At 42.4% G+C, this 26,093-nt stretch overlaps 2 protein-coding genes across 3 annotated transcripts in view; one reads left to right on the forward strand and one right to left on the reverse strand.

Annotated features, from left to right (window-relative positions):
- The window catches only part of PRSS12 (serine protease 12), a 139,241-nt gene that overhangs the window by 47,344 nt on the left and 65,804 nt on the right, over positions 1-26,093 (forward strand). Inside the window, exon 1 of one of the 2 annotated variants that reach the window (XM_055342475.1) lies at positions 14,501-14,961. The exons of the other annotated variant lie outside the window; for it this stretch is intronic. Coding sequence (XP_055198450.1) covers positions 14,547-14,961 — 415 coding nt within the window. The 5' untranslated portion in view covers positions 14,501-14,546. Of the gene's footprint in view, positions 1-14,500; positions 14,962-26,093 lie in introns of those variants that run through there. 2 annotated transcript variants of the gene reach the window in all.
- On the reverse strand, positions 8,337-8,722 carry LOC129521199 (adenosine 5'-monophosphoramidase HINT1-like). The gene has a single exon (XM_055342477.1). It carries the CDS (start codon positions 8,720-8,722, stop codon positions 8,354-8,356), a length of 369 nt encoding a protein of 122 aa, XP_055198452.1. The 3' UTR covers positions 8,337-8,353.

Below are 26,093 nucleotides of genomic sequence, written 5' to 3' on the forward strand. Positions count from 1 at the left end.
CTGCTTCTCCCTCTGACTATGTTTCTGCCTCTCTCCTTCTCTCTCTCATAAATAAATAAATAAATAAATAAATAAATAAATAAATAAATAAATAAATAAAATCTTTTAAAAAAGAAAGAATGGAGAGACCTATCTGGGGAGGTGATAGCTGATTAAGTTCTAGGGGATGAAGAACTGGCTCTGTGAAGGGGCATTCTTAGAAGAGGGAGCAGCAAGTATAAGAGGCCTGAAATGGCAGTGAACTGGATGCATTTGAGGGACACAATAAAAAAAACAGCAACAATAATAGAAACAGAGTATAGCCAAAGAAAATAAACAAATGACCAAGTGTCTAAGACAAAGTCATCACAGTAGGGCACATAGAAACAATTTCTTTTAATTGCAAAGATAATTTAAAGTGTTATGTATTTGAGAGAAAGAGAGCATGGATGCACATGCATGTGCTCAGGGAGAGGGGCAGAGGGAGAAGGAGAGAATCTTGAAGCAGACTCCCTGCTGAGCACAGACACCCTGACCCCCACAGAGCTCAATCCCAGGACCCTGAGAATATGACCTGAGCTGAAATCAAGAGTTGGACACTTAACTGAGTGAGCTACTTGGGTGCCCCTTAATTGCAAAGAGAATTTAAAGGGAAGGTTTAAAGTAGAGGACACCTGTGACCTGGAGAAGATTCAGAAAAGGCCTGAGTCCCTTACACTAGCATTGTTCTATGTTGATATGGAGAAAAGAGGGTGACTAGGGTATAAAGCTGTTATTTTATTTTTTTAAAAGATTTTATCTATTTATGACAGAGAGAGAGAGAGAGAGAGAGAGAGAGAGAGAGAGAGAGGCAGAGACACAGGCAGAGGGAGAAGCAGGCTCCCTGCAAGAAGCCTGATGTGGGGCTCAATCCTGGGACTCCAGGATCATGCCCTGAGCTGAAGGCAGACGCTCAACCACTAAGCCACCCAGGCGTCCCATATAGAGCCCTTATAATAGGAAAAACAGAAAATAGAGCTAAAGCCCAGGTAATACCCAATGTCCTCAAGCTTTGGTTTAGAAATTTGTGCCCAGAACTAAGGCAAAACTCTCACTGCTACCGTTGCCAGTAGGTAAGGCAGCCCAAGGGTCAACCCAAAGTATAGTGTTGTAGTTACCACAATTGGTACTTGAAATCCAGAGGAAAATGGAGATGATCACCACTGATTTCTCCATTAAAAGAAAAAACAAAAATGCTACCTAACATGAAATTCAATGGCCTAAGTGTTTTATATTTTTATTCATTTTTATTTTTAATTTTTTAAAGATTTTATCAATCTACTCACGAAAGACACACACAGAGAGAGAGTCAGAGACACAGGCAGAGGGAGAAGCAGGCTCTACGCAGAGAGCCCAACGTGGGACTCAATCCCAGGTCTCCGGACCACACCCTGGTCTGAAGGCAGCGCCAAGCCGCTGAGCCACCCGGGCTGCCCTATTTTTATTTATTTTTTAAAAAGATTTTATTTATTTATTTGAGAGAGAGTGAGAGAGCTTGAGTGTGCATGCTGGCACTTGAGCGGGGTTGGGGCAGAGAGAGAGGGAGAAGCAGATTCCCCGCTGAGCGGGGAGCCCAACAGTGATGTGCTCCATCCCAGGACAGAAGCCTAGGATCACGATCTGAGCTGAAGGCAGACACTTAATCAACTGAGTCATGTAGGCGTCCCTAATATATTTTTAATAAAGCTAAAAAAAAATGTCAAATTCCTGTGTTGGAAACCAAAAAAGCACCAATGCATAATAGTGGTGATATTTTGTTTGTTTTGTGTTTCAAAGGCTTTGCAACATTTTAATTTGGTCTGAATTCCTTTGTCTACCATTTAAAAGACAAAGTTCACTTCTTTCCCAAAGAAGCTAAGATTTTAATTAAGTACACATTATTTCCTAGACATCAGGACTCCAAAAACATTGGGTGAGATTTTTTTTTTTTTTAAGGCTAGCATGTTTCTCAAGGGGCTTCAACTTTTCCTTAACAGTTCTAACTCAGTCTGGATTATGAAACTTTCTCAACACGTGCTTTAGTAGTGAAAAAAACCATTAGCCCTCTATAAAAAAATAATATATATATGTATATATATACACACACACACACACACACATATATATATATAAAGATTTTATTTATTTATTCATGAGACACACACACACACACACACAGAGGCAGAAACACAGGCAGAGGGAGAAGCAGGCTCCACACAGGGAGCCCGACGACGTGGGACTTGATCCCGGGTCTCCAGAATCATGCCCCGGGCTGAAGGTGGCACTAAACCACTGAGCCACCCGGGCTGCCCCCTCTAAAAATATTGAACAAGCATTGAGCTAATACAAAGGGGGAAAATGGGGCATAAAACATCCCATTTGTAGTGCTAATGAAGTAGTCAACATAGCAGTTTTCACTTCTCTGCGCAGTATCACTCTGAGGTGGCTTTGTCATTCATGGATGCAACTCAGAGAAGGTAGCAAAGATCTGAGCTGTCAGATGGCTAAGTAGAATTTAACATAATGGCCATTGGTCATCAATCTATGTGCTGTCCATCAGACAATATAGTATTCCTTATTTAGATGGAACAGTGACAATACAAAGAATAATTTTAATTACTAATGTTAAGAAAAATTTAGTAAATTCTGCTTATCAATAATCACATTACTTGTACTACTCCCTTTTTCTAATGGAAAAGTTAACTATTAGAAATCTGCCAAGGATATAGATGACTTTTCAGAGAGTGTGATGGAGGGGGCCTGGGGAAAGGAGGGGGAATAAAATCGTTTACAGCTGACAATAGCCTGCAAGGAAGCTTTGGAAGCATTATCCATCCAGGGCTGAGCAAATGGAATTTCTTCTCATTCCTTTGGCCTTTTAATACTCAGGAATTCATGCAAAAGCCTAGGGTGAGCACCTTAAAATGTTTAGAAACAAGGAGTCTTTGCTTTCCCTTTCTTTAAAAGAAAGCACAGGTATATAGAAGCTCTTTCAGGTAACATTTTTGTTAACGGATCAGTATTTTCTGTTGGCAGAGGATTGTATGCTCGCTTTTAAGCATCATTGAGTTGGAAGCGGTGAACCTAGTGTTTACTTAGCTCCTAGGCAGGCCAAGCTTGTTACTGAACCTGTAGTTTCATAAACCGCATCAAGAACTTACATCTCGGGATCCCTGGGTGGTGCAGCGGTTTAGCACCTGCCTTTGGCCCAGGGCGTGATCCTGGAGACCCGGGATCGAATCCCACATCGGGCTCCCGGTGCATGGAGCCTGCTTCTGCCTATGTCTCTGCCTCTCTCTCTCTCTGTGACTATCATAAAAACAAAAAACCTTACATCTCTTCTCCTTTTCTCAAAAGACAGCCTCGTGACCCAGTGTGTGCCATATTCAATTAAAAGCAGTAAAGAAAAGCCAATATTCTTTTCATCTTCTCTCACCAGAACTTTAGATGTCTTATTCTATATTTGTTTTTTAATAATAGTATTAGTAGACATCATCTATCTAGAACTGACTATATGCCAGGTACCATGCTGTTATCATGTTTTTATTTAATCATCAATCATCTCCTCTGAGATTGGTATTAGAACTATCCTCATTTTATGGATGAGTAAGCTGAGCTAAAAGTTACAAGTAAGCAATTTGCTTGATGTCACTTGAGTAGCAAGAAGCAGAGTTGGAGTTTGAACAGCTCTACCCTTAATAATTACATTGCATAATATGATATTATAAATACATAATTTCTTTGGAAATGTTTCTGTTAATGACCACCAGTTTTCAAAGCCATTTATTATTTTCAGTAATAGCAATTAATGAATTAAACCCTGTTCAGTTTCTCTTTAATTAATATTCTTTTGATTTTTCCCTCATACAAACAAAGCCAAGGTCCCAAGTAAGTGTTTTACAAAAATTATCCCACTTAATTCTCATAACAATTTAAGGATGCTTAGAGAGGTTATGTATTGGGGATCCCTGGGTGGCTCAGGGGTTTAGCGCCTGCCTTTGGCTCAGGGTGTGATCCTGGAGTCCTAGGATCAAGTTCCATATCGGGCTCCCTGCATGGAGCCTGCTTCTCCCTCTGCCTGTGTCTCTGCCTCTCTCTCTGTGTCTCTCATGAATAAATAAATAAAATCTTAAAAAAAATAAAAAATAAAAAAAAGAGAGGTCATATATCTTGCCCAAATGGTCAAATTGATAGCAAACTGCTGAGATGAATTTGAACAATGTCATTGTTCAGGGTTTTTTCATTGTTTTTCAGTGTTTAAACAGTTTAAACTCTTCACTTCAAAAGGTCCATTTCTTACAGGTTTCTTCCTTCTGCTGTAATCATTATATGCCCTGTTGAGCTAGGTAAGTTCCAAAGGTTAATGTCATTCAAAGTTATTTTTGATTCTTTGAAATAATTTACTTAAAATATTTCTGAAGACAGGCTTTCCACAAGACATATGCACTGCATTAACAGCCATTCTTTAACAGAACAAAACCTTCCTAGTTAATATTTCTTATTTTAGATTCTTAGATTAGAAACCCAGCATCTTCCATAAAGTTGTGTTTCCTTTAGACTCAGCTGTGAGCACCAATATAAGTGATGCAATATGCCAAATCTTGTTTTCCTTGTTGACCGATGGGCCAAGTTCATCTTTCTCATGACCATTTGATAAGCAAAGAATATTGAGTCATACATAGAGCCTTTTTACACTGGGTAAAGGTTTCTAAGCTTTCTAAAAATAAAGGCAATTCGAGAGTAACGAGTAACGTCATATTTTTAATGCCCTGAGTTTGTTTTATTACATAACTTAGCTATAAATACTGCCAATGAGTCTCTGTTTCAAAACTGTATCTAACGTTCAGTACCAAAATGAGGACATATGTCCTTCACAATATAACTATTTTATGAAAGGAGAGAAAAAAAGAAATTCTTTCTGATTTCAGCTCTATCAACAAATTTTGTTTCTAGTTGTTATAGCAGTATTATGAATAAATGTAGGCCTTTTGGTGCTTTGGGGGTTTTGTTCAGATGAATGTTGTGTAGAAAGCAACACAAATATGTGTAACTTAATTTCTTGAAGAAGAAAAAACATTGTTGCATTACAAAATGTTGGGATTTGTTTGTTTTAGATAGTGAATACAATTTAACTGAAAACGATTGTAGTCTTTTCATCAAATTAAACCACGGCTATTTTTGTTTTACTTTATGCTTCTTTGTATGTATTCTAATTAGCAGTATTCTAATATGGACAACCTTACAAGTGACACGATTTTAAGAGGCACCTTCCTTATCTCAATCACTGGTCCCCTAGACTCAGTTAAGGGAATGTCAGAAATCTCATAATTCCTTTGTCCATTCCACACATTCTTTTGTCCTATTAAAATGTTAATAATGCCAGACTGGTTGACACATTGAGTCTTACCAGGTAGCTGATACACTTGGGAGTCTTTTACTAGGAGTCTGGATATCTGAAATCATTGATAAAACCTTGTATTTTCTTTCAGCCAGATGAAGCATAAGGATGAGTCTGTTCAGAAAGTAGAGTGGGAGATGCAATTGTTGGGAAATTCAGACATATGTTTACAGATGACTGTGGTTTATGTAAAACGATTGTTTAATTGGCAACCACTCCATAAGATATTTAGCATTTAGACAATTCATAGAGGCACACTACAGATACAGTACTGTTTATTTGTATTTTAAATATTTTTATTTATTTATTCACGAGAGACACAGAGAGAGAGGCAGAGACACAGGCAGAGGGAGAAGCAGGCTCCATGCAGGGAGCCCGATGTGGGACTCGATCCGGGGACTCCAGGATCACACCCTGGGCTGAAGGCAGGCATCAAACCACTGAGCCACCCAGGGATTCCCAACCGTATCTGTTTAAATTTTCTGTTATATAGCAATTTTGCAGAACTATGGTAGTTAGCCTTAGCAGTGGTCCCCCAATGACCCCCCAATTCCTGGAATCCACACTCTTGTGTAGTCCCCTCCTCCACTGCACCAGGGTCAGTTTACCATGTGAGTGATAGAATATGTGTCACCTCTGAGACTAGATTTTAAAAATCTTTGCAGCTTCTGTCTTGGTCATTTTCTTGCTCTTTTGGATCACTGGCACGGGGAAGCCAAGGTCATGTTGTGAGTGGCTCTGTGGAGAAGTGCCTATGGTGAGGAACTTGAGGCCTTCAGCCAGCAGCTCCACGAATGAGCTAGGAAGCAGATCCTCTAGCACAGTCAGCCACTCAGGCAACCATCGTCCCATCCCATCCGCAAAGAAACTTGACTGCAGCTTCACAAGAGACCTTGTGAAGGTGTCTCGGAAACACCCAGTTTACCCAGCCTCAGATTCCTGATTTTCAGGAACTCTGTGAGATAATAAATGCTTGTTGTTTTTAAGCTGCTAAATTGTAGAACAAAATATTTGTTACCTTGCTAGAGATACTGAAAAATAACCCATTCATTAGTCACCAGAATCTGTAAGCTGAAATACCCATGAAGCATTATAATTTGGCATGAAATTCCTGCAAGGTAAAAAAGTATAAACAAAATGTAATAAATTTACATACTTACCAAGTCCAGGCAGGGGGCAGCCCCGGTGGCGCAGCGGTTTGGCGCTGCCTGCGGCCCAGGGCGTGATCCTGGAGACCCGGGATCGAGTCCCACATCGGGCATCTCTGTATGATGCCTGCCTCTCCCTCTGCCTGTGTCTCTGCCTCTCTCTCTCTCTCTCTCTCTCTCTGACTCTATGAATAAACAAATAAAACCTTAAAAAAAAAAAAAGATACAAAGTCCAGGCAGGTGGTGGCCATGATGAACTGAAGACTGTTCCCTAGGTCTATGGATGGAAACAGACATGTGTTGCCATGTGGGTATTTGGGTCGCCGTATTGCCAGATCTTTTCATTTTTCAAGGGTACTATGTATATGGGTCAGTCTCTTCCTAAGCACACATTACACTCCAGATAATCAATCCAAGCTAATCATAGTAAGTCTATACTTTCTGCCATTGAATGGTTCAGGAATGGGCACGTGACCCAATAATGACAAACTAAATGTGAGGAGAAATCTCTGAGGAAGTTTCTGGGAGAGGGTCTTTGCTCCTAATAAAGAGGCACAGAAAGAACAATCTTGTCTTTTTCTGTCTCGTCGTAATGCATTGTTATTTGCTGAGAGTCTAAGATGAAGCAAGCTAGCACTAAGATGACCAAGGAGAGAGAGAAAGAGCCTGGAAGTTTAATGACATAGCTAGGCACTGACGCAATCAACCCCGGAGAAATCTGCATTTCTGATTGTATAAGGTCATAAAGTCTGTTAAAATGCCTTATTTTAAGGCCGTTGGAGTTGAGGTGTCTTTTACTTGGAGCAGAAAAAACATTCTAACAGATACACAAGGGAAGCTGGTAGTCCATAATTTTGCAAACAACTGATTTTTAAAATGCATGAAAATCAACTTTAAAATAGTCCTATATCAAATAAAATATATCTGGATGGCATGTTCATCCTACTAGCTGCTAGTTTGTGATCCTTTTGTAGTCACTATACTACTATACTGCCCAAAAACATTTTTTAAGCTCATTTACATTTGTTCAGTGACTGTTTATTGGCTGCCATTTGGCTCCTGGAAGAAGCCGAAAAGTCCTGATAATTGTCATTTGTTCAGTGTCTAGCACTTAACATACTGTTTCTAATTCTTACAACTCTATTAAGTAGAATTGTTCTCTCTGTATTACAGATAGGCAAACTGTATTTAGAGAGGTTAGCAGTGATTGATAAGTAGGGAGCCAGGATCCCTATATCCTACCTCCGCCTCTTCCCACATACCATATTTCACCCCCATTCTCAGGCAATGAGTTCTCCAGAGGACATTTATGCATGGAAGACAAGCCTAGACAAAGGCAGGCTTTTTACAATTAGCTCCCTGTGAGGACCCTGCTTCTCCCTCTGCCTATGTCTCTGCCTCTTTCTGTGTGTCTCTCATGAATAAATAAATAAAATCTTAAAAATATATATCTATAAGTATTGGGGGAGAGTCTTTAAGTACCCCCTGGAGGCCAAGAAACAAAAAACAGGGATTTGAACCTAGGTCTGCTGGATTCTAAATGGATACTGAATCAATTTACCTGAATCACAGCGAGGTCAGTTAGGTTTCTCTTAGCTCAGTGAAAGGAGAGATTTTTCCAACAATTTGGTCTTTCTTTTTTTAACCATGCAACATTGTCTTTTATTATGTATGGGTTTTAAAAATTATTTCTTCAATCTATCCATACACAGGCAAAAGTAAGTATACTGTTTAACATACTGGAACTTAGAAATATTGACCATTGCCTAGAGAAAGGAAAACTATCCCTAAAACGTGCTTAACCAGGAGGTCAATTCATCTGCTGGCCTCCAAGAACATGGAGATGAACATGATAGACAGACTGTCCCCCATCTGAACCCACATTCACCACCATTCGATAACCTTTCTTCAGGCCCAGATCAGCAGCACATTTCTTGCCAACAATCATTAAATGTCCAAGAAGACTTTCATCATCATCTTCTGCTACAGAAATCTGGGATATATGTTTCTTGGGTATCACCAGAAAATGAGTTGGTGCTTGAGGAGAACTGTCATGGAAAGTAAGACATTGGTCATCCTCAAAAATGATTTTGGCTGGGATTTCCTTGCGGATGATCTTTCCAAAGATTGTGTCACCTCCAGGCTGGGAAGCCTGAGCCTTGGCGATCTCATCAGCCATCACAGCCTCCTCCTGCACGGCCGCCCTGGGAGAAGCTCGGGAGCCAATTTGGTCTTTCTAGAGATGGAGTATGCTGGCTCCCAAGTAAGAATTTGCTCCATCAATAGTTTTCAAGAAAGAAGGATCCCTGGGTGGCTCAGTGGTTTAGTGCCTGCCATAGGCTCAGGGCGTGATTCTGGAGTCCCCAGATCAAGTCCCACATCGGGCTCCCTGCGTGGAGCCTGCTTCTCCCTCTGCCTGTGTCTCTCATGAATGAATAAATAAAATCTTTTTTTAAAGATTTATTTATTCATGATAGATATATATATATATAGAGAGAGAGGCAGAGACACAGGCAGAGGGAGAAGCAGGCTCCACGCAGGGAGCCCGATGTGGGACTCGATCCTGGACTCCAGATCGTGCCCTGGGCCAAAGGCAGGCACCAAACCGCTGAGCCACCCAGGGATCCCATAAATAAATAAAATCTTTAAAAAAAATTTTTTTTTCAAGAAAAAGCTAGAAGTTCACTTGGAGAAGGATTGCTGCTTTTGACAGAAAATTGGAGCTCTAACTCCTTTTCAGCACTAGGTTCTGTGATTCTCAGATCACTGGCAAGAAGTTCTAGTGATGTTTTTCTTCCAATCTTTATTCTTTTCATCTGCGGCCACAGCCCACCTGCAGCTGAGGGGTTTGAAAACCACTCATTATGCTTCGGCAAACTCCTTAGGAAAAATGTTTTAACTCAAAATACTTAGTGTTTCATTGGCTTTCGGGGACCAAACTTGTTGAGGGGTAGAGAAAGCCAACACATCAGAGAAGACAAATGCTCCAGTGAGTGGAGCTAGAGCAGCCTTGTGTTTGTCATTCATCCAAGAGGGGAATTACTGAGGCGCAGTAACTAAGAGGTACAAGCTGGCTGGGAAGGGAGCTCTGTACACACTTCGTGCTTTGTTTAGGCGGGTTCTCACTGGGGTGACTTAATTTGAGTGGTTAAGAGTTCAAAAGCAGTTACTGAGAATATTCTACTGTACTATAGTTGGCATTTTTAAGTACTATGTTCAACAGTTTATATGCATTATATCGTTACTCCACGCAGAGATTTATCATGCAAGTACTATTATTGTCCCTCTTGTCAAGCCGGTGGCTTAGGGAAGTAAGGGAACTCACCACAGATCCCATAGGAAGAACTAGGCCAGACTGAGCATTGGTTTGATTCCAAAGCTGAAGTAACTATATATTTTTGAGACATATATAAAATATATGCTATATATACTCCTCATCTCTTTGTATTATTCGACTAATACTGAAAATGAATCTGTAGGATTAGTTTCCATATAGAGATTATACCAAGATTGTATAAAATTTTAAAAATATAAAAATTTTAGGGTGCCTGACTGGATCAGTTGGTGGAGCATGGAACTCTTCTTTTTTGTTTGTTTGTTTCTCTGGGTAAGTTCCATTTATTAATTGTTGTAGAAAAGCACGTGATGCTTAATCTCAGGGTTCTGAGTTCAAGCTCCATGTTAGGTGTTAGAGATTACTCAAAAATAAAATCTTTTTTTAAAAAATCAAAATTTTAAAAAGGTACTTTGTTCTTTTTTTTAGAGAATTCAGTTTTAAATAATGAGAAAAATAGAGAGCAAATGACTTAAGCGGAACTTATCTTTTGCTCTTCAACACTATATACACTCCATATATGTATTTATATATTGTTATATTTAGGGCTGCTGTTGCAGTTGTGGGTCCTCAGACATCTTCATGACTGAAGGCTGGCAGAGAAGAATGTGGGCCCTCTGCTGCCAGAGACATCCTGCTAGCTGTAGACATCTGCCTCTGAATCACTGTACCATTCATTTAGCAATTCATCATCTGTTTCTGGACCTTTTATTTTCTTAAACGTTTAGCTAAATATATTATTCTCTTATTGTATTCCTCTGCCCTAACAGCCTGATAATGTCTTATAATTTCAAATTTCCCATGGCCCCCACACAGGCTTTCATATAATTTGATATTTTTTTCCTTTTATGTGAAAGAGCAGTGCTCAGTGTTCTTTTAACAATTTTTTTTGCGCTTGGAATTGTACAAGTAAATGCTGATTTTATGCCATATGTTCAAAAACTTAGCTTTTCCAAATACAGGCAGTACCCAAATTGCAAATGGAACTTTTCCAAAAGTTATTTTGTATACTGGTTTTTGGAACTCTGTAAAAATAATATGCATATCGATTGTATTTCCAAATACAAGAGCTATTCAACCCATCACACATGTGAAGTAAAATCATTTCCGAAACAACCATAAAACCAAGTGTTTATATACATAAAACATAGTTGTATATGTACCCCATGCCTATCCCCAAGACTCCCTGCTGTGATATGAGCAAGCAGATGACCTGTTCACTTTTTTAGGTTTTAAGCCAAGAGGCTGTGGGTAGTTGAGCTCTTGGGACTCGAATCAATGAGGTTGCATGATGGAATCGGGAGGTCACAGAACTGACAAGGGGTATTATAGGGGACCTCCTGGGGCCTTCTAAGTGTTGTGGTAGGGGAATGCCTGCAAGGTGTCAAATACTAATTTCTTTCAGTTCCTTTTCCTTGCTCTTTTTTGCTGCCGAAGGGATTGCAAGGCAGAAAAAAAAATCAGCAAAGGGGTTTTGCAGCTGTAACAAGATGGAGTTGACTCCCCTTTCCTTTGGCTTTGATATCTGTGATACGAGGTGATGAGAATCTGAGGAGGGATCTGTGGCTAGGTCCTGACTAATTCAGACAGGAGAGAATTTCTCCTTGCAAACACCCCTCCTCCCCTCGCACACATGCTGCAATGTGGTGGGATGGGAGAAAGAAATGCATTTCACGGATTTGACTGAGCCTGGATATCCTAAATGTCTGCATGTTGGTAGCAGCAAGGAGGAATGAAAGAAGAGAGGGAAGGAAAATATTAGCAGAGGAGGGAAGTGATATGTAACGGATAAGTTTGTTTAGGTCATATTTTGCCTGTAAAATAGAGGATAAAACCCAAATCGAGGCCCCTAAATTCACAGTCCAATTACATAAATGCAATTTTATTGTCTAGGAAAGATGTTTTAAAACCTACATTATTAAATCCAGATGTAGAATCTTCTGTGGGTAACTCCACTTTGTCTGTGTCAGCTTTAAAATGTTAAATATAAGTCAACCTTGGAAAATCTTTAGCTCTTAAGTAGTACAGGGGGCTGGAGGAGAGGCCAGCCTGCCCAGGCATCTCTCATCTCTCCCCTCTGGAGCTGAGTTCCAACAATCTTCTCTTTTACTCCCTTCTCTCTCATGATTTCACCCTCTTCAAGGTACACAGATGTATAGGAACTAGGTCTGCCAGCAGACCCCCACCGAGTGTGAAAATAATTGGTGGAGGAGCCACGCAGGGGAGGGAGGGCAGCAAGATCTAAGCAAGGCAGCCAGAATCCCAAGGCAGAAGGTGGAGAAACGGGTGGACAACTCCTATTAGAATTGCTGCCTATTATATCAAGAATCTGTGATTGGTGAATTCTAAAGTAAGTTAATCAACCTCTCTTCCACAAGTACCCTTTTAATTATGCTTTTGGAGCCAGAAAAATTAGTTTAGTTAAAGAAAACCCTAAAATAGTGCATACAAGCATCTTGAATAAAGATTTGACAAATACACCTTGGGATTCCTAATACTCTTTTTACCCAATTCATACTGAAATAAAATTAAATATTTAGTTAAATAGGAGTGGGGAAAATCAAGAAAATAATTCACAAAAGTTAAACTAAAATGGATTATTTGAGCTAGGTTAGAGAAGAAAATCAGTTTTTTTTAAAGATTTTATTTATTTATTTATTCATGAAAGACACAGAGAGAGAGAGAGAGAGAGAGAGAGAGAGAGAGGGGGGGGGGGGCAGAGACACAGGCAGAGGGAGAAGCAGGCTCCATGCAGGGAGCCCAATGTGGGACTTGATCCTGGGACTCCAGGATCACGCCCTGGGCCAAAGGCAGGCACTAAACCACTGAGCCACCCAGGGATTCCCAGAAAATCAGTTTCTAATTGAAACCTAGGTTTTGGGGATCCCTGGGTGGCTCAGCGGGTTAGTGTCTGCCTTCAGCCCAGGGCGTACATGATTCTGGGGCCCCCACATGGAGCCTGCTTGTCCCTCTGCCTCTCTTTCTATGTCTTTCATGAATAAATAAAATCTTGAAAGAAAGAAAGAAGGAAACCTAGGTTTTAACAATGAATGTTTAAGTTATACTCAGATTTTCTTCAGGGTACATTAAATTATGGGATAGTAGTCCTCCCTTGCACTTAAAAAATGATTACCAGAAAGAAAATATTATCGTCTCTTTGGCCTTCTTTTTCCTTGTTTAGCTTCAGTAGCATGGCCAGGATCCACTGAAAGGAGAAATCCTAAGATACCCAACTCCAGTGATTTATAAAAAATTCGAAGCTAACTTGTTTTGGGATGATGAGTGGAGCCGTTTAAAGGCTCTACTAAAATACGGTCAGGCCAACAGGGTGGCTTCAAAATTGCCAGCAGCGAGTCGGCTTTGGAGAGGCAAATGAGTGGGCTTAACTCCAGTTCGTTGCCCTGCAAAAGCGAGACAGGTGTTAGAGGGATGGATTTTTGGATAGGATGGAGACCCGGACGGATGAAGTCTTCTCTGGTTAGAAAGGAAATTTGGTATTAAGAGGGCCTCACTGAATCCCAGTAGTAACCAGACAACTGGTGTCGTCCAGGGCACCCGGTGGAAAGTGGGAGGCAGGAAGCAGAAAGGCTCAAACTCCTCTCCCTGGGTCAGTTCAGGAATTTAATTTCAGCCAATGTTTATTGGAGCCTAGGAAGGGTTGGGTACAGTGTTAAGCACCGGGATATGAAGCTCAGTGAAGCGTCTTGTCCTTGAGGCGCTCACACTCCAGTAGAACGAGTGGCTTCAACATTCCTCGTGCGCTTTTTAAACTTTTATCCTGGGACTTGTCAGGGGAGAGCTGCGACTGGGTCCATCCACACTTCCCTCCCGAAGATTCCAAGACCAGGGAAACGAGACCCGGCGCGGGGAGCGGAGGGGAGATGCTGCAGGGGCTGGTGCCAAGCTGCGAGCCCCAGGCGGTGCGGCGGTGCTGCCTTCGGGCAAGGCGCGGCCAAGACCTTCCCCCGCCCTGGCTCCCTGGAGCTTGTGGCCCCGGCACGGCGACGCCGAGGCCCGGAGCCGGCTGGGGGCGGGGGGCGGGGGGCGGGGGCGGCCCCGCGAGGTCCGAGCGGGGGGGGGGGTTCGAGCGGGGGGGGGGGTCCGGGCGGAGGGCCGAGCGGGGCGGGGGGATTCGAGCAGGGGGTCCGGGCGGGGGTCCGAACGGGGGTCCGGGCGGAGGGGAGGGGGCCCCGGGCAGGGGTCCGGGCGGGGGTCCGGGCGGAGGGCAGGGGATCCGAGCGGGGGGTGCCGGGCGGAGGGCCGGGGGGGGGGGTCCGAGCAGGGGTCCGAGGGGGTTCCTGGCGGGGGGTGCCGGGCGGGGGGGGTCCGAGCGTGGGGGGGGGGGGCGGCTCCCGCACGGGACTGCGCGCCCGCGCCCGCGCCCGCAGCCAGGGGGCAGAGTTCCCGGGCTCGTGCTCCGCCGGCCACCTGGGGCTCAGGCCCCACCACCCCCGCCCGGCCCGCGCCTCCTCCGGCCGAGTCCTCTCGGCTTCCGAGGGGCAGCGGCGGAGGCTCAGCGCGGGAGCCGCGGCGGGAGGCGAGGTGCGGGGGGCGGGAGGAGACTCGAGGGGGGCCTCGAGGGACGCCGCAGCCCCGCCCCCTCCTCCCCCCTCCCCTGCAGAAGCGGAGGAGCCGGGGAGCATGGACCAAACCCTGCTGCTCTGGCACCATGACGCTCGCCCGCTTCGCGGTGGCTCTGGTGTTAGGGGCGCTCCCCGAAGTGATCGGCTTCGACCTAGTCCCCAGTCGCCCCTTGCACCGCCGCTCCCGCCACGCGCCCCCTCCGGGTCCCCGGCGCCCTTCCTACCTCCCCGCCCCGCAGCGGCCCCCGCGCGCGCCGCGGCCCCACCGCGGGGACTGCCCGGCCGGCGAGCCCTGGGTCAACGTGACGGACTTCGGCGCCCCTTGCCTGCGCTGGGCGGAGGTGCCACCCTTCCTGGAGCGGTCGCCCCCGGCGAGCTGGGCTCGGCTGCGAGGGCAGCGCCACAACTTCTGCAGGAGCCCGGACGGCGCGGGCGCTCCCTGGTGCTTCTACGGGAGCGGCCAGGGCCGGGTGGACTGGGGCTACTGCGACTGCAGGCACGGTGAGTGGCCCCGCCGAGGCCCCCAGATGTCCCTGCGGGGGGGGGGCGTGCGGGGCCTCGGGCTTGCCTTGCCCGCTGTGCCGCCGCCTGCCCGCCGCCCAGGTACCCGCAAACACCTCGGCACCGTGACCCTGAATTGCCGAGGCGAGCTTCGGGCGTGAGGGCTGCGCGGGGATAGTTTTGTGCAAGGTGCTGCGCCCCGGGTTCCTGAAGGTGGTCTCTGGCCGCTGTGTGTGTGTGTGTGTGTGTGTGTGTGTGTGTGTACACGCGCACTAGTAGGGGAGGTGTGTGCGTGGGGTGGATGCGCGTTCTTCAGGGCGGCTTGCCTCGCCTTCAGGGTGTTACCGTATTTACATGAAAGAGGCAAAGTGAAAGGGGGATACAGTCTAATTACTTGTTTTGGAAAGGGAAATATTAGATCTGATATGACAACCAGTGACCTTTCCCCGCTCCTGGTAGACCCCTGTTTGGGGTCCGTCTGGAGGAAGGTGGTACGTTTTTGCCTTCACTCTCTCATCATTGACCTCTGAAAAAATGTGGCAAAATTTCCCAGCCAGAATCCAGCTTGTCAAAATGATGTTCCCATTCTGGGGCACAATTTGGCGAATATAATCAGTGAGTGAAGAGAGAAGAAAGGAAAAAGAGATAGTAACTATCTTAGGGAAGAAGCAACTTGATATCCTCAAATGCAGTTTTCAAGAATGCCATTTTTTTTTTTAACCTGTATACGTTATTTGTGGGCAATTGGGATTAGTTGGTAACATCAAGAGAAAAAGTTCCCTAAGATGTCTTGGTTTTATGGTACAATGAAAACATAGTAATAGGTTTAATGTGTGTAAATGATCTGCCTTTGAACGGGGCTTCATTTTGAGTTGTTGGGGTTTTGTTTAACATTAGGGCTTCGCCCAGGCCCCACAACCCCCTTCTTTAATAGCTGGGGGGGGGGGGATTTATGTCCTTCAAAGTTTGAATTTTCCTTCAAACATCTTCTTGGGAGCTCTGTGTCTAAGCTACAGGGCAAAGGTTTCATGAACTGGGATTCTGAGATATGTTACACTTTGTACCTTTTGGAGGTAATTTGGAGGTTGGCTTTCATAGTGCCATTTTTTTCTAAAGACATTTTTATTTATCTAAGACATTTATTGCATTAGCCTTGAGTTAAAGAAAAGTGATAGGAAGGTTAAGATCAATTATCCTTCATCCTGGAGTATGAAGTCATTGCTATGTTCGTGTTTCATGGACAGAATGCCAATGTGGTTATAAAAAAATTGAGGTGATATCAGGCAAAGAGCCCTAGCCTTGTCTCATTATTTACTGTAAGAGATTACTTATAGTAAAATATCATGTTTAGCAAACACTGGGAATTTTTTCACTTTCCTGTTATTGTAATATATTTCATGTTTTTATTATTTTTTAAAAAGATTTTATTTATTTATTCGTGAGAGACACAGAAGGAGAGAGAGGCAGAGACAGGCATAGGCAGAAGCAGGCTCCATGCAGGGAGCCCAACGTGGGACTCAGTCTGGGGTCTCCAGGATCAGCAGCGCTAAACCGCTGAGCCAGGCGCTGCCTGGTATTTCATATTTTTAAATGTATATTTTGGAGATATATGTGTGTGTGTGTATATACTGAAAGAAGAATGGAATTCAAAGTTAAAACACAATAGTGATAAATTACTCTCTTTCTCACACAGAATTCCTTTAACTTTATATTCCAAATGAGGAGACTGGTTATTCTTTGTTTCCCCCCTTGTGTTGAATAGAAATTTAAATCCAACAGCACCATAGACTCTTTGTGATGTTTTTATGTTCTTAGCTAATTCTCACCAGACCAGAATCCCAAACACTGCATAATCGTCCTTCGTGCAGTACTTCCTGGGGCAAAGTGATTGTACACAAGAGAAACAAAAGAAACCACCCAAGATGGGAGATAAATGCACGCACCCCCCCCCCAACAGGAAAACAGTTAGCTGGCTATATAATAATTAATTACTTTCACAAACCCCATCTTAATAACCCGAGCTTCCTATCCTTTCATTTACTTCTCACTTTCTGATGAGGCATGATCTATACTTTTGAAATGACTGGTATGTTCTGAATCTTATGACTTTCTGGCCTTGGGTCTATATTTCACTTTGGAGAGTAAACAAAGCTATCATGGAGTAGCGAAAATAAGGAATTATGCTTTAGAAAACACTGGTGTCCATTTTGGGTCTGGCAGTAGCTATGTAGTTTGGGGAAGACTCTTAACTCCCAGAGCTTTGGTTTCCTTATCTGCAGAAAAGCAGTTTTTGATGAGATTAATTCAAAGAACTTTTCTGGCTCTGAGCATGTTACCAGAATGACCTGGCCTGGTAACAGCGAGGGTTTATTGAGCATTCACTCTGTGCTGAATGCTGAGGTAAGCGTTTTATATATTAATTTTCTCATTTAATTCTCACAACAACATTAGAAGGTAGTGTACATTTCCATGTCACAACTCATTTTGCTCTAGTTCTTTAATTATATAAACCTGTAGGAATATATGTGCTGTCTGATTTTGTAGCTTAAGGACTAGTCTGAAAGGAAAGAGGAAGGGAATTATGTTTGGTCCAATGCACATGATTTCCTGTATCTTAGGATTTAGAAATATCCAGAGGTCTTTTTTTTTTCCTTTTTCTTTACAAACAAAAACCAAAAAAAAAAAAAAAAAAAAAAAAAAAAAACCCCACAAAAAAACAACTAGAACAAAAGGAAAGAACATTTATAGTAGTAAGATCCCTCCTTCAAAAAAGAAACTGGAGTTCAGATTCCCAGATCTAGTTGCATTGAGAGAAATGAGGGAGTTGGTGCCTTTGAGGTAGAGAGTTGGTCTAAGCCTAGTTGAAGGGGCGCAGGGGGAGATCTGAGGTGAGCTTAGGGCAGGGCGTGGACACTCCAGTGGCTCAAATGTCTGAGAGTGAGAAAGGTGATGCCTGGGCCCTAATTGTATGAAACTGAATTAGTAATGAAGAATCGTTTGGAGGATTAGAATACCCTAAATCAGTCCTGGAAGTTTGTCCTCATAATCAGCGCCTAGGAACTTATTAAATGTGGATGCCTAGGCTCTAGCCTTCAGAAGCTCTGATTAAGTAATCCTTAGATCTTAGATTCCTGAGAATGAGTCTCCCTCCACCTCCGTCCCAGGACCCTGAGATCATGACCTGAGTCGAAGGCAGATACTTAACCCACTGAGCCGTCCAGGCGTCCTGAGAATGTGCATTTCTGAAGAGCAGTCAATGTGATTTGGATGCTGAAGACCCTTTGTCACACTTGGGAAAACCAAAGGTTGGCATCAGAAACCATCTAGAATATATAGTGGTGGATGATTATGTAGATGGAGTCCACCATCTGTGACTTAATTCTGCTAGGTGTCAGATCAAACAGAAGGCAGGCCCATTAGGGGAACTTTTTGTGTCATTCTAGGAAAGGGTACTACTGTTTTTCATTTGATTGGTGTGGGATAATAACAATCCAGTTCACCAGAATATGATTATTAACTGCACATGAGCCAGGTTATTTTTTGTATTGCTACAGAAAGAATTAACACGCAACTGATTCCGCCCCCCCACCCCCATACCCTGCAGTAATTTAGAGCTTCCTGACTAGGAAGGGAAGATCACTTTCCGGTCACTAGTTGGCATGGCAGATGGGACAACCTGACGCTGTGCTAACTAACTACTCTGCGTGATAAGCAGCCGAGTGGAACTCAGCTGTAGGTGACTGATGACTCATATGCGTGTACCCACCCCAGTCTCCTGATTCAAACAGAGATGGGAGACTTATGGGACAGTTGTTTACAGGCTGTACTCTTTGAATTCTATCTGGTATTTGAAGTGAATATTAATTAAAAAGTTGGCTGAAAACTGTCCCTTTAAAAAAAAATGCTGCATCTTGATTCTGTGTAGCAGGTTCTGAGAGACATTAGCAATACCAGATCTGATATATTTCCTGGCAGGATTATGAATTTTGAGCTCAATCTGCTCTTTAGGATAAAGCAGATATAAAATACTTTGAGGGATTCTCTCTTTACTAGTCTGAAGATTTTTTTTTTAAGAAGAAAGATACCTAGTTACTATTGCCTTTTTTATTATTATATTAAAAGATTTTATTTATTTATTCATGAGAGACGAGAGAGAGAGAGAGAGAGAGAGAGAGGCAGAGACACAAGCAGAGGGAGAAGCAGGCTCCATGCAGGGAGCCCAATGTGGGACTCGATCCTGGATCCCGGGATCATGCCCTGGGCCGAAGGCAGGCACTAAACTGCTGAGCCACCCAGGTATCCCTACTATTGCCTTTAAAAAAAAAAAGTTTATTTATTTATTTTAGAGAGGGAGAATGAATGGGAGGGTCAGAGGGAGAGGGGAGAGAGAATCTCATGCATACTCCAAGCCGAGCTTGGAGCTGGATACAGGACTTGATCTTACGACCCTGACATCATCTTTGTAAAGTGATTTGGTTCAGGGGTGCCTGGGTGGCTCATTCGGTTAAGTGGCTGTCTTCTGCTCAGGTCATGATCTCAAGGTCCTGGGATCTAGCCCCATGAAGCGCTCCCTTTCCCTCTGTCCCTCCCTGTGCTTGTGCTTTCTCTCTCTGTCTCTCTCAAATAAATAAATAAAATATTTTAAAAGGAAAAAAAAGTGATTTGGTTCATAATTTTGGAGGCAAACCTAAATATCCAGCTATAAGATACTACACAGAGGTCCCTTCATTTGGTGGATACTATGTGATAATTGTAGAGATTATATATAAAAAATGGAAAAATGCTTACGATAATGTTACGGGGAAAAGATGAATACCAAGTTTAAATACGTTAGCATTGTGAAAATAAAGATGTCTTTGGAAGAAGAAAAAAATTATATTACAAATTTGGGTATGAGTGTGGCTTGGATCAGTTAGGGTACTTTTCGTGACAAAGAATAGAAAACCCAATTCAGAATGGCTGAAGCAAAAAGGAGATTTGTTGTTCATATTACAAGAAGTTGGGCTCCGACATGGTACAACTGTTTCTCTGCTATTCTCTTGGCTCCTCTGTTTTCTAAGTGTGACTTTTATTCTTAGGCTGGTGGTTATAGTGGTTATTCCAAGCTTCCCATGGAGATAGGATAGCCTATCTATATCTATATCTATATCTATATCTATATCTATATCTATATCTATATCTATTATCTATATCTATATCTATATCTATATCTATATCTATATCTATATCTATATCTATCTGAGACAGGATAGCCTGCAGAAGAAAGAAAAGGCTCCCACCATTGCCAAAAAGAGCAAAGAAACCTTCCCAGAATTCCACCCCCCACCTCTCTACTTCTTCTTGCATTTCATTGGCCAAGAAATGGTGATGAACTTCACATGTTCCTCTGGCACTCTGGGGAAAGGAAAATTCAATTAATACAATTGGATAGTTTAATCAGGATTAATCTCAGAACACCTAGGGACTCCCCTGGTGGAAAGAAGTGAGGTAGTTGTTGAGGAGAACCAACAGGGTCTGCTAGAAGTATGGTTGGAGTTTGTCCCGACATTTGGGAAAACAATGCGATTAAAAAATAGCAGTAATTAATTTAAAATTTTTTTCTGTGAAATGCTATATTTATTTTTCGACTGAATCTAGAAGAATGACATTAAGACCCTGATTTGATTGAAAAAGCATGTTTTCTTGTTTTAAGATACTATTTGCAGGTCTAGCAAATTTATGTCTGAAGTGAATAATTCCACAATGGTTAAGAAAATGCAGGTTGGTTCAGATGTGATGTAGACACTTTTAATGAAGTTTCCTCCAGCCCTGAATTGACTTGTAAAGAAAACAGTACTCTGAAATCTCTTCCTTTAGTCTGCGTCATGACCTGGCACTCAGGTGTGTACTATGTGTACAATTGATTTAGACCGCCTTCTACATGGTTGATACCCTGTTCAGAAAAATGTTGATTTTTGCCTCTTCTGCATCTTACTTTTCTAGGGCAATCCCCCCACACTCCTCCCCTTTCATCTGCAAGTCAGCCCAACAACATTAATAAAAAAATTATTGTATGCAAAGCACTAAAGTAATGAGATTTTTCCCCCTATTGCAAGATACAACCTCAATACTTTTTATTAGGTTCACTAGAGGGACATAAAGGGTAGAAAATGCTGATTCTTACAACAAGGCAAGGATAGATTTCATTAAACATTTTCTGAGTTCACACCAGAAGCAGCAGTTACAAAGATGAATAAGAAGTCACCTGTGTCCTCTGGTTGAGGACACCCGCTCTTTGATGGAGATGTCAGAAGAATACTAAACATTCTCATTACCTTTCCTATGATGCCTACTCTAGGAGACAGATAAGAGGATTACTATCAGGAGTAGTTTAGTTTCATCACTCAGAGCTGAACAATAAAATGTTAATACCCATACCATTTGCTGATGTGTGAATAGTGGTGAAATTATCCGCTAGGGTTATATGTGTGTATTAGTTTACCATAATTAAACCATGGATAGAGTCTTTTTTGCATAATAATGTATAATGTTTTAAATGAAGGAATCATTGGGACACCTGGGTGGCTCAGCAGTTGAGATCTGCCTTCAGCTCCGATCGTAATCCCGGGGGGTCCCAGGATCGAGTCCCACATTGGGCTCCCTGCATGGAGCCTGCTTCTCCCTCTGCCTCTCTCTCTCTCTGTGTCTCTCATGAAAAAATAAGTAAAATATTTTTAAAAAAAGGGGGAATCATTGATAAAAATCTATAAATTCCTAATAATCTCAATGTAAATGGGTAGAATTACTTACTAAAAGGAAAGTCTCTCACTGTTTTAATATTTTCTTTTTTTGTATATTTTTTATTGGAGTTTGATTTGCCAACATATAGTATACCACCCAATCACGTCAAGTGCCCCACTCAGTCCCCCGCCCACCTCCCCTTCCACTACCCCTTGTTTGTTCCCAGAGTTAGGAGTCTCTCATTTCTGCCACCCTCACTGATATTTCCCACTCATTTTCTCTCTTTTCCCCTTTAATCCCTTTCACTATTTTTTATATTCCCTGAATGAATGAGACCATATAATGTTTGTCCTTCTCTGACTGACTGACTTCATTCAGCATAATACCCTCTAGTTCCACTTTAAAAAAAATTAAGTATGTATGGGGCTCCTGGGTGGCTGGCTCATCGATTGAGCATCTGCCTTCTTCAGCAGTATTAGGTACTTTCACATCCTCCTCGCCATGTTTTGATATTTTCTCATTTTGAATTAGATCAGTTGAAATTTTTTTTCTTAGCACTGAAGGTATCTACATGAATAATAAATGAACAACTAATATGAATTATAGATGTGAACTAATGGAGGCAGATATAGTTCAGTTGGATCTCAGTCCAAGGGAATGTTTCATATGTTAAGAGCCGATTTGATTTCATTTTGACACGGCATGATTTGAATAAAATCCATTTCACAATGGTAAAGCTAGTTTTGGTTATGGGAAAATATAATCATAGACAAAAATACTGTACCTCAGTACTATCAAATAGATTATAGGAAAAAAAAACATTAAGATTAAACTAGCCTCCTGTACTGTACTCGAAAAATTCAACTAACCTCCCAATTTAGTTATTTGCAGGGATGTGAGTTTTTTGTGTATTTCATAATTCAGATAGGACATGATCATTCAGTGTATTTTCCCAGTGTTGCCTTTGGTATAAGACATAGGATTATGTGTACTAAGTTGTGAAATATGTGTACTAAGTTGTCCAACATGTAATAGGCTTTTTTCTTCAGAATAGTTTATAAATTGAAATTTCTCTATCACTTTTAGCTTTAAGTATACTTTTTGTCAGAGACCTGAACAATAGCTTGATATCACCAGCATGCTTTCTTTCTGGTTCCACCAGAACAATATAATGATAACTAGAATTAATTATTTTCTGCTTCTGTGAAGATCAGTAATAGATGAGAAAGGATTTGTGTGATCACAGTACTTTTACTCATTTATCAAATTGTGATTTTAAATGATTTAAAAATATTTATTATTAATTCTATTCAGAGAACACTACTTCTTCCTTTTTGCTGCTTATTCTTTCTCTTCAAACTGCTATTCCGAAAGTACATGTCTGTTAACGAAATAGACATATCTATTTATTTGGTTTATTTTGGAATGAGCTGGATTTGCAGAGCAAAGACAGCTGACTAGCCTGATTCCCCTCCTAGTATTTCCTTTAGGTCTCCTTGAAGTGTGGAGTATGAAAAGCATGGTTTCACTACCTGTGCAAGGACAGGTAATACTGTCATGGCTTTATCAGTTTGCTCTAACCAGTACCGCAACCGAGCAGCTTCAACAACAGAAATGTATTGGCTCACAATTCTGGAGGCTGAAAGTCCAAGATCAGGGTGTCAGTAGGGCAGCCCTTCCTCTGAAGTCATGAGGGAAGGATCTGTTCCAGGGCTCTCTTTGCTTTTGATAGTTTGGTGGCTTCTGGGATGGAACCCCAATCTTCAGCTTGTGTTCTCTCTCTGTGTTGGTCTCTGAGTCCAAATTTCTCCTTTTTATAAGAACATAGTCATACTGGAATAGAGCCCACCCTAATGACCTCATGTTAACTTGGTCATCTGCAAAGACCTTATTTCCAAATGAGGTCATATCTATAGGTAGTGGGGATTAGCACTTCAACATGAGTGGGGGAATAGAATTCATCACATCACAGTAGCCTTAAAAACCAACACACCAATGAGATTTATGAAAGGAATTTTAATCTAGTCTGTTGTTCTCTAGAAGATCTCGTCTCCACTGAGACTGATACAATGGTTAAAGAGTATCCTTTTAAAATATCTTTCCATTTTTGGAATTCCTGTTTATTTTTTTCTTTATTTTTTTTAATTTTAAGGAAACTGTCCACCCATGTGAGGTTCAAACTCAGGACCCTGAGATCAACAGTCACATGCTGTGTTGACGGAGCCAACCACTCACCGGGGAATTCCTGGTTTTTAACCAAGTTGCTCATAAAGCAAATTGAGTAACATGCATCTTCTATGTTCTCTTTCTTTTATAAAGACTAGAGGTATAACTACAGAGACGAAAACTAATAATAAACTAAAGTGACTATAAATTCATCAGTTTTGGCAGAAATTAAGATAGAATTCTTGTGATCCCTGGGTGGCGCAGCAGTTTGGCGCCTGCCTTTGGCCCAGGGCACGATCCTGAAGACCCAGGATCGAATCCCACGTCGGGCTCCCGGTGCATGGAGCCTGCTTCTCCCTCTGCCTGTGTCTCTGCCCGTCTCTCTCTCTCTCTCTCTCTCTCTCTCTCTCTCTCTCTCTCTGTGACTATCATAAATAAATAAAAATTAAAAAAAAAAGAATTCTTTTTTTTTTTAAGATTTTATTTATTTATTCACAAGAGACACAGAGAGAGAGGCAGAGACATAGGCAGAGGGAGAAGCAAGCTCCCTGCGGGGACCCCAATGCAAACTCCATCCCCGATATCACACCCAAAGGCAGATGCTAAACCACTGAGCCAACCAGGCATCCCAAGATAGTAGAATTCTGAGCATTGTTGCACTCTGATACGTTTTGCCTTTAAATAATTGTAATACCAACAGAGAGTTGACTTTTTTTGGTGATGATAGGTGGGATGACAATCTTTTCATGAACTCTGAGGATTCCTCTACATGGCATGGTATTGATGGGGGAACCCAGCTGAGGACAAGGCGCAAGCCTGGGGCAGCACATTGACAAGCCCTTGAAACAGGCCGAGGGACATTCCTCTATGGACTCAACTGCCTCAATGTTAATGCTTTGCTAAGGGCAAAAAGCAATCTTAGCCCAACCCCGAGGATCCTATAAATCTACTTTAACATATAAAAATTCCTTTAGAAATTTCCCTTCATCGGGCAGCCCCGGTGGCGCAGCGGTTTAGCGCCGCCTGAAGCCCGGGGTGTGATCTGGAGACCCTGGATGGAGTCCCACGTCAGGCTCCCTGCATGGAGCCTGCTTCTCCCTCTGCCTGTGTCTCTGCCTCTCTCTCTCTCTCTCTCTGCATCTCTATGAATAAAAAAAATAAAAAAAAATTTCCCTTTATCTCTAAACCCCCAAGATACATGTTCGCAGTCATCCCCCAAGCATATGGGGGATGCTGACATACATTTGAAAGGTCTCATAACTAGGGTTTTATTAGACAGTAATAAGTGGCCTTTTCCCAACAATAGCTAGCCCCTCAAAGTCTGGAAACCTTGCTTCCAAAATTCCTTAGAGAGTATGCTATCCTCAAACCACTCCCAACTCCCTGGTATATAATCAGCCACCCTTTGGAGGCCTGGAGCATCAGCTTTTCTGCCCATGGGTCCTATCTCCCTGCTTTAATAAAACCACCATTTTGCACCAAAGACGTCTCAAGAATTTTTTTCCTGGTTGTCAGCTCCAGACCTCACCCCACCAAACCTCACCTATATTCCAAAACTTTATCAGTATCACACATAGCTTTACAGTTCCAAATTTTCTTTTTTTTTAAATAAAGAATTATTATTTTATTTTTCAAAGATTTTATTTATTTATTCATGAGACACACACACACACACACACACACAGAGAGAGAGAGAGAGAAAGAGAGAGAGAGAGGCAGGCAGAGACACAGGGAGAAGCAGTCTCCATGCAGGGAGCCTGACGTGGGACTCGATCCCTGGTCTCCAGGATCACGCCCTGGGCCGTAGGCAGGCGCTAAACGGCTGGGCCATCCAGGGATCCCCAGTTCCAAACTTTCTTTCAGGAAGTTTTGTTTTATGATTTTGTAATGCCTCTTATTGTTGACCTGTAACCTCTGTTTGAGACTTCAAATTGTAAATTATTATTATTAACACATTTAAAAAATAGGAATATTTAGAATAGAACAGTTTGCATGAAATTGGCACTTGAGAGACTTTAAAACAGTCCATGAGTTCCAGAGACATTAGCTGAGCCTTGGGGAGGAACATTGAAAAGTGCTTGGCGAGAGTAGGAAAATGTGAGGGAACAAAGAGGGATCAATTTTTGATGATAAAAGAGCTTTATTGGGATCCCTGGGTGGCTCAGCGGTTTAGCGCCTGCCTTTGGCCCAGGGTGCGATCCTGGAGTCCCGGGATCGAGTCCCACATCAGGCTCGCAGCATGGAGC

This window comes from Nyctereutes procyonoides, unplaced genomic scaffold, assembly GCF_905146905.1.
Source record: "Nyctereutes procyonoides isolate TBG_1078 unplaced genomic scaffold, NYPRO_anot_genome, whole genome shotgun sequence".
Classification (NCBI taxonomy): Eukaryota; Metazoa; Chordata; class Mammalia; order Carnivora; family Canidae; genus Nyctereutes; species Nyctereutes procyonoides.